Source organism: Poecilia mexicana, unplaced genomic scaffold (assembly GCF_051168715.1).
Source record: "Poecilia mexicana isolate PSO_F unplaced genomic scaffold, ASM5116871v1 scaffold_18, whole genome shotgun sequence".
Lineage (NCBI taxonomy): Eukaryota > Metazoa > Chordata > Actinopteri > Cyprinodontiformes > Poeciliidae > Poecilia > Poecilia mexicana.
In genome coordinates, this window is record NW_028263387.1 from 26,483,431 (window position 1) to 26,492,876 (window position 9,446).

Consider the following 9,446-nt stretch of genomic DNA (forward strand, 5'->3'; position numbering starts at 1 on the left):
TATAATAAATGTAACAAATGAGAAAAAAACACACATCTGCTCTTCTTCTATTTCCTTTATTTACACATTAAAACACAATATAACAAGTTATAAAACGGTAAAAAAGTTTGTGACTGTTAGGAAACAATCAGGTCCAGAAGGATATTTACAGATATTTACATCTTCACCAGGTTACAAAAACAAAAACAACAAAAAACCAAACAGATTCCTGACATGCTGCGTAGAAATGGAGCCAAACTTTATCAAACAAGAGCAAACTGGAGGGAAAAACCAAATGTTTAAACAGATTCACCTGTAAAAGATAAAAATTAGAAACAAAACAGAGTTAATGTGAGATTTAACTAAAACTTTAGTTCAGAATCTTTAAAATCTGAACTAAAATGTTCAATTGGCCGTTTTGGTTCCTTTCTGTCTTCTGATTGGCTGATAATCATCAAATGAAGTTTCTATTCAGCAGGAGAGAAAATAAAAACAATAACAGAAAAAAAACATAATATCAAAGTGAGATGTGTCCAAACTAGCAGAAAACATTTTTACTTCCAGATCAATCAGACGAGGCGACAGTTTCCGTCTGCTCCTAAAACCCAAACGGTCTAGTTAAAGGCCAGATGAACAGAGTCTCTGGGTTTGTTGCCTCTTAGCTGGCCATCCACAGGGTGAAGGGGATGAGGGCGGAGGGCAGGGCGGTGCCGGCAGATACGCCCAAACACGCCATGGACAGGAGGCCCAGCAGGCCGGCCAGAACCACGCTGCGCTGGTCCCGGATCAGAGACTTCAGCCACTCACAGAACTGAGAAAGACACAGAGAACAGAAAAACCGTTCACATTAAACACATAACCATCAACTTATACAGATCTGAAAAGTGTGGGCTGCATTTTCATTTTGATAATTATGGAACCACATTCGTCTACTTTGCTCATCTAGACACACCTTCACCTTTCTGCTCCTCATAAAAGGTCATATTTCCTGCAAAAATGGACAAATTCTCACATGAAATCTCAGCAAAAAAGCAGAAAGTTTGTGGTTGTAAAATATTTACAGGAAAAACCTTCATCTATGAAAAAAAAAAAAAAAAACCTGCAGAGGAAACAAACAGTGCTGAACTGATTTTGGTTGAAAACCGGCTTTTCTAATCCACATTTAACTAAAGTTCATAAATGTTCAGAAACCTGTTTTTACTAATGCAGTGCCTAAATATTTATCTTCTTTATAGGAAAACCAAAGACCACAGTTTGAACAAATAGATTTCACACTTCTGACACTTTTGGACTTTATATAACACGTTGCTTTTCCTCTTGTATTGAACAGATATTTTTGCTTCAAACTGCCTTTCACATTTTTTCACACTGAAATCACAAAATGTCCATGTATTTTCTCCCCCAGTGAAACATGGTAGTGGCAGTGTCATGTTAAGGGGTTTGCATTTCTTCAGCTGGTAGGAACTAATCAGATTTGGTCAATAACATAAAAAATAATAAAATATATTGAACTGTGAGTTTAAGACATGAGAACTAATTCAAGAGGGAATGAATATGTTTGCCAGGTTTTTGCTGCTCTGCGTAGCGTTGACTCCAGACACACGGAACAATGCAGAAACACCAGCAACACAAAAACCCCACAGAGGTTTTAGAAACGCTACAAATTATTCCCATATTTGTAAGTAAATGACATTTGAAATGCTAATTACAGCCTTAATAAAAGGCAGACTGTGGTTTCCCTCCTGCTGCTGCTGACAGACTTTTCCCTGTTTCAAGTTTCACTTCCTGTAATTTCCAAGCCAAACATCTGACCTGTGTGCCGCCTCGGAGAGAAGCCTGTAAAGGTTTAAGGAATGGGGGCCGAGGGCCAACAGGAGCTCTTAAAGGGGCCTCAGAGGGCCCCAGCGTTAAGTAAACATCAGGTTGGATTGCCCTCTGCTACCAGGGGTCAGCATGCTGCCACTCTGCTCACAGAGGTCTGATCAGGTTGAGTTTTAGCTCAGGTTTGTTTTCTAAATGTAAATAATGCACCAACGATCTGACATCAGATGTAAAGTTTGATTGTGTGAAACTGACAGTGTGTGTTGTAGGCACAAAGCAGCAAAAAGGTAATTATTTATCATCTTTATTCACCTGGACGATAAAACTAAACTCTTTGTGTCTGGAAGTTTCAGAGATCAAGAAAACAACCTGATGCTATGCTAGTAGCTTTAAGCAGCCAATCCAGGAGAGTCATTTAGTTTACTTGACTCTGATTGGCTGCAGAGCAGAGATAAGGAAGTCTGTAGCTGTTAGCTTCTGTGGTGAAGCTAAGATGTTTTCCATTGTGCATATTAATGCTCATTAAGGTAAATTTGATGTTTGAACTATTAAAATAGGCCATTAAAAGCATTTTTGAATATTTAAGAATTCAATTATTTGCAGCTGTGGAACAGGGGGGGTCCACTGTAATGATTAAACTATCCAGATTCCTCAAAACACCAAAGAGTCATTGAATGACCTGCAATGACTAAGACATCTTTTAGAAGTTTATTTATTTATTTTAATATATTTTTTATTTATGGGTTCGGGGGCTGAAAACTTTTCAGTACCTTCAAAACCGTCGTAGTCAGTGAAATTCCTATTTAACCTCAGTATTAGGCTGAGTAATAAAGGCTCAAACAGGATGTGAAAAATGAACCTTCATTTGATTTAGAGCAGCAGAGATGAGTGAATTTATCCCAGTCCAGCTGAAGAAGTCTCCTGCTGTCATGTCGGTGAAACACGTCCTGGACTGACCGCAGAGAGGCGTGGTCCTGGGCCCCGAGGAGCTGGTTTAAAGGGCCGGTACGGCTGTCGTCCATCATCATCAGCATCCTCAGCGCAGACTGAGTGACTCTCTGCTGCTGGCAGGCGGCTCAGGTCTGAATGCGGCTCTTGTTCTCAGGACTTTTCCGAGGAGCGACCCAGATTTTCCTGCTCCGTGTAAACCCGGCTCCAACGGAGGAGGACGGATGTGCTGATTGGCTGCTAAACCTCCATGAGCCATTATTTCCATCCTGAACAGTTCAGTTCTCCGGAGGAGCAGTTCACAGCGAGGTTTATCCTTCACATGGAGCCAAGGCACAGCATTCCTGCATCATTTCACTGATCCACTCACAAATTAAAGTTAAAGTTAAAGTAGTTCAATTTATCAGGCAGAGATTTTTCAGGAAAGATTGTATGAGATGATAAGATGGAGGAAATTAATCACATCAGCATCTATATAAAAAAAATAGCTTGGTTAGTATGCTGCAATATGTTCACTCCAAAAACCAAGTACTTTTAGTTTAGTTTCTAGTCCAAATATCTTAGTGCGGTAGAAATAAGACAAAACTAGTGCAGACGTAACTATTCAGGAAGAAATAAAAGCTTTTTTTAAATCAATAATTCTTGAATATTGATGAAAAAGTTATAGCTTCACCAGTAAATTATTTAATTTATAAGATGGGAAAATGTCTTCTTACTAGGGAAATAATCTGTCAGTGAAATCAGAAGTTTTTCATCAATATTAAGGAATTACTGCTCAAATATTTTATTTCAACTGAACTGAGATATTTGTAATAGAAACTAAACCAGATTTACTTGGTAAGATTTTGTGTTTTTGCAGTTTATTTTTTAATGCAGGATCCGATATTTTATTACTTTGGAGCTAAAAATGAGAGACACATTCAAAGAAGGACATCATGAAGGACAAACCATGTATTTTAATATAAGTAAATAAATAAATGTTGCACTTCATAGTTTGCCCTTGTTTACAATCTAATGCATTAAATATCCCCATATGAATGTCATATTAGTCTTGGTTCCAGTGAGCAGATTCCCTCTTCTAGCATCTTTGAGTTCATCCAGAGCAAACAGGGTGCAGAGATGTTCTGCTGTTGCATTTCAGCCCAAAGCTGCAGCTTTGTGTGCAAAACAATGAACAAATCAGCAGATTAAAGAGTTAAATCCAGCAGAGATCCACCGCCAGCTGAAAGAGTAAAATCTGAATCATCACAACAAAGTGTTGGGTCCCGTTGATGAATGGCAGGTTACACGTCTGAATGATGGAAAAGTGTAAATAAAAAAGAGGAGGCCTCGTTGTTAAGGTCTGCTGTGCTGCATGCAGAGTGAGTCAGGATAAAGTTGTTTCACTAAAACCTTCAGTGTTTTATGAGGCTGCAAAGTCAAACATGCGTGAACACATGTGGCCTCCTGCTGCAGGACGTTATGTCCAATAAAACACACGGATTCCTGTGTGCAGGAAACTTCTGCAGACTTTCAGCAGCAGGTCAGTATGGCAAGCCATTAACAATAAATATCAGCATAAACAAGTTATGTAGAATTCATGATTTAACTTTTAAAGAGGCTATAAAAGATTACGAGGAAATGTTTTAGGCGCGACGGTGGTTTAGTGGGTCGAGGTCTGGACCATGCTGGGTTTGGTTCCAGGCGTCAGACTGTTTGATGCATGATCTCTGTCAACATGGTGCAAAACACAAACACGAAGCGCCACAAAGAGATTTTATCTGATCATTACACGGCTTTTTGTGTCTGCAGAGAGTCAATCATGTTCAGGTCATACAAAGACAGAGTCACCTTCTACTCAAAACATGAAACCCAAATAAATCCATAAAAATTAGTGTGTGTGTTATGGCTGAAATGATTAACTGGATTAATAAATTATTGAAATAACTGTCAGCTAATTTAGAAATCAATTAATCATTAACTGGAGTATACAGACAAAAAAAAAACAATATAGAAAACTGTACAATAATATCTACATGTTGCATGTAGATATTATTATTATTATTGGTGAGATTATAAACTCCTCAAGAGGTGTAGCTTTAGCTTCCTCTGCTACGGGAGAGCATTTTAGACAATAATATGTTTATTTTTATTTTTATTTTAAAGATGGCTATTTATCAGTTATTTCTATGTTAGACAAATAGTGGTTTTTGGCAGCAATGGCTTTCCATACTAATTAATAAAATTAGGTCGAATTAGTGTATTTAAACCATCACTTTTGCTGTCTTTCGATGCAGATGGTATTTTGGTGAATGCGTGTGGGTGTGTGGGGTCAAAGGGCAGCTCACCTGGTCGGTCTGCAGGCTCTGCGCGGCCCCGTAGCGGCAGTAGGTGACGAAGTGCTCGCAGTTGTTCCACAGCAGGCTGTAGGACACCCCGCCGACCAGCCGCTCGGCCCGCCGGGCCACCTCCTCCCCGGGCAGCGGGCTGTGCGGCACCGCCCGGTCCATGGCGTTCAGCAGGATCCCGGCTCCGTACGCGAAGTCCTCCACCGAGTCCACCCGGATGCTGGCGCGCTTGGACAGCACGCCGAGCAGCAGCCGGCTGTTGGTCACCATCAGCTGGATCTGCCGGCTGTCGGAGCTCAGCACCGGCAGGATGTCCGGGATCAGGTGCGCCACCCGGTTGTCGCCCAGGTAGATCCCGAAGTGCGTGAAGAGGGTTCGGGGGACCTCCAGCAGGTCCCCGCGCTGGAACCTGTGCGGGGCTGCCGCTGCAGATGCTGCTGCGGGGGGCTGCGGGAGCGGGTCCTCCCGGTCACAGCTGCGGGCCAGCTGCGGGGGCAGCAGGCTGGACAGCTTGATGTGGGCGAGGAGGAAGAGGCGCTCCAGGAGGAAGGTGAGGCTGTCCAGCATGGCGGCGGCAGGATGCGGGTCCGTCTAGCTCCGAGTCTGAGCGGCTCCCCGCGGGAAGCCCGCTTTTACTGCGGGGGCGTGCGGGAGAGGAGCGCGCCCCATGTGTGTCACAGAGAGGGAGGAGATGAGATACTGGAGACCAGTTTACCCAAATAAACCAGTTAAATCAGTTAACCCACAACCTCCCGATCTGTTTATCCCTCCATCCATCATCCATCCATCCATCCATCATCCATCCATCCATCCATCCATCATCCATCGTTTCACATCAGACCAGGAGAAAACAATGAGATTCTGACAAACATGAACTTTAGACCCGCTCTGAGGCTCCGCCCACACGGAGGTGAACAAGGTAAATTTTGTAAACGATAAAGAGAAAATTAAAAACAGGATGCAGCACCGCAGAAAACGCTGTTGTATGTCTGCCAGGCCAGTTGGTGGCGCTGTAACTCAGCCACAGAAGGACGCAGACAGAGATGGAGCAGCGATGTCGTTTTAAAAACGCGGCTCGCATGTCGACACTGAAACATGAAACTGGAGTTTTGAACTTTTTCTACTTTTCAGACATTTTTAAAAATAATTTCTGGTTAAAATGGCGTCTGTGGATTTCCAGTTTAAGTTACCAAACGCCTTCATGGTGTCTGTGTGGGCGGGGCCTGAATGCAGCAGGTTTTATCCGTCTTAATGTTCGGCTCCTGCTCCACGTCTTTAAAATCCACCTCAATGTGTCTCCAAAGCTTTTCTGGAATCAACAATCATAAAAACTGAGAGATGAAAACAGGATAAATAATTGATTTGATCTGCAGTGAAAGCAGATCAGGAATGCTACAGTAATAAAGAGTTTAGCTGATTGTGTTTCAGTCGGTTCTGGTTCTGTTTGGCTCCTTTGGGCTCCCGTAGGTTGACCTTCCATGAACCCGGTGCTGCTGTGGTTTGCTAAGGTTGTAACAGAAACGCCTCGGCTTGCAGCCTGATGCCAACCAAACGTTTCTGAGCCGTAAGTCACAGCAGCAAATGTTGTTGACGCCGAGTCGTCAGCAGCTCTGTGGGAACCGGGTCAGGCCCAGTTCCTGTTCACACCTGGAACATCCTGGACCATCCATCCTAAAGAGGCCGTTCACACCTCATAATGACCTCTGACCCCGCCTTCTGGCTTCACACTGTGTCCTGGAATACGACGGAAACAGACTGGAACAAACTTGTTTAATGAACGGCCGATCCTGTGAACTGATTAAATGAACTGAACCGAGTTGGAAGATTCAGTAAAAGGAATGATTCAGTGATGACATCACAGGGCTGTTTCTGGTAACCACAAAGATAAAATCTACTAAACAGTCTGATGTTAAAGTTTCCATTAATCCCTTTTCCTGTAAATAAACGTCACACATTTTTATTGTCATGCACAAATCAGCCAATCACATTGCAGGAACTCGACAGCTCAAATGGAGCATCAGAATAAGGAGGAAAGGATTTAAGTGGATCATAAACTGCTGATCTTAGCTGTTTTTATTACATACAGTCATCCTAAGATTTACAAAAACAGAAAAAATACCCAGCCGACATTTTGTTCTGGTTCTAGAAAAGCAACGTTGAAGCATTTGAGCTCCAGCAGCAGGAAACCAGACCACCTGCTGGAACAGGAACACACTGATGGTTGGTCAGGGCAGAGGAAACTTAAAATCTGTTACAAACGACAAAAAAAATCAAATCTACAGCAAACAGATGTGATGCTTACACTTCTGAAGGAGTCCCTCAAACGTTAGCCTCATTTTGATATCAAGGTTACTGAAATAGTTTGTAATTGCTGAGGAAAAAAAATTGGATGTTATTTCAGACAAACCCTGTGAGGCTTAAATAATGTAAAACAAGTAAATGTTGGACCTTCCAGCACACGTCTCTCTCTGTGTGGATGGAAACAGTGAAACCTGCCTTCATGTCTGAATCTGGGTTTGAAGGAAATGCACTGTTTCCAGCTGATCCTGGTTTTTTTCTGATTCAGCCCCAGAGAGGAGAACAAACCAAGCTTTGTGTTTTAAATTGCGGTTTCATGCTCATGATGGGTTAAACCGTCTGATTAGCTAAAAGCTACTTGTGATTCACTTCTCATTTTTGTTACCAAAGCTTTTCTTCCGTCTTCCTCCGAATGGCAGGAGGGGATTTCGAAGGATTAGGGGAAGATTATGGAAACGGACCGGGACTCCTGCGGTGAGACTCCGCCCCTCTGACTGGAGCTGAATGAGTGAGGAGAGATGAGATCTGAAATGCTGAATGGTTGTGTTGATGTGACCCCGACTGAGCGGCTGTGAAGAGGTGAAAGGAGCCGAGTGACGCCTCAGACCGCAGCTGATCCTCTCACTTCAGGACGGATCAGGTTTCAGGATTTAACACGACCTGCTGCACTGCAAAAACACTCTGGTCCAGTTTCTAAGTTTCAGCAAACTTCAAATAAGACAAAACTAAAATACAAGCAACGTTTCAGCAAAATACAGGGAATGTTTTAAATCAATAATTCCTTAATATTGATGAAAAAGTACAGCTGTAGTTTCCCTGGCAGATTATTTAACTTATAGCAAGACATTTTACCCATAAATTAACTTTAAAGTTACTTTTAAGTTACTAAACTAGACCAAAAATATTCGGCAAGATTTTGTTTTTTGCGGTCAGGAAACTAAGAAAATATCCGACTAAATCGCTTTTATCTGCTTTTGTAATTAGTTTTGTTTCATCTGCATCATTTCATGTGAGCATGTTTGGTTTTTGGAGCTCTAAACAGATAAATGTTTCCTTCACAGTTCTTAGAAAGTTTGTGGCCAGTAGTGAAGAGCGTTGATGTTTTTTGGTGTTATTTGTAGCAGCCCGAGTCTGTTTGCAGATGCCAAACAGCTGTGAAGTAACATTTCATTTCTAAAGCTGCATTTTCTTTAGAATATTTTCAATTTAAGAAAATATGTGTAACAGCTGAACAATTTGGAGTTAGGGTCCACAGAAAAACACTCAACCAGAAACAGTTTGGGGTCCAATAATCTGAATTTATGGACGATTTACGTTTAAATGTCTTCACAGCTAAACCTGGATTTGATATTTTATACAATTCTTATGTTAAAATGTCGTAAAACATTAAAAATAAAGAATAAAATAAATGTGGCTGTGAGGTTTCCATTGTGAATTCCTAAGTTTTCACAAAAAGCTTCTGAAGGCTAATTAAACTCTGACATGTAGAAACTATAAGGAGTAAATCATTAGAAACTAGAGGACAATAAATGAGTTTTACCTTCATTTGTTCAGACAGCTTGAATTGTTCTTCAATCCTTTTCATGGCGTCAAACTTTGGTGAGCAAAGTGACAAATAAAACCTGGAGGCTGTTTTAGGTTTGGACACAAAGGGGCTGAAATGAGGACAAAGAGGGAAGATAAACGAGCGACCAGACGTAATTTATCTCCTTTTCTCAGCCATGACGGCGTGACAGAAAAGTTTGATTAATCTGAGTGTCTGGCTCTTTTGTTTGCAAACCAAATCAGACATGCTGCTGTAAAACTAGCCGATAAAACAATGGCCGAGTTCACAGTGGAGCAAACCGTTCCTTTAGCACATCCCACACATTTCTGTCCAGGAATCTGGGAGCTAAATCCCCAGTTAGCCTTTTCTGACGGCCATTAATCAGCCGCCACTAAAGGAAGCTTCTAGCATCGAATACTTCTGGCGATAAGCAGAGCAAGTTGGCAGGAATCCTGTTCAAAGTCGGAATGAATGGATTATTGTTACGTTTGTCTGCAGAAACCAGCTAAAGACGATCAGCTGGATAA

The 9,446-nt window shown here is 41.8% G+C and overlaps 1 protein-coding gene across 1 annotated transcript; it reads right to left on the minus strand.

Moving 5' to 3' along the window:
- Positions 1-40: 40 nt before the first annotated feature.
- Positions 41-6,545, minus strand: lratb.1 (lecithin retinol acyltransferase b, tandem duplicate 1). Its single transcript, XM_014976806.2, has 2 exons — positions 5,076-6,545; positions 41-790 (listed from the first exon to the last, which is right to left on the minus strand). The coding sequence occupies exons 1-2, from the start codon at positions 5,640-5,642 to the stop codon at positions 638-640; spliced, it is 720 nt and encodes a 239-aa protein (XP_014832292.2). The 5' UTR covers positions 5,643-6,545; the 3' UTR covers positions 41-637.
- Between the last annotated feature and the right edge of the window lie 2,901 nt (positions 6,546-9,446).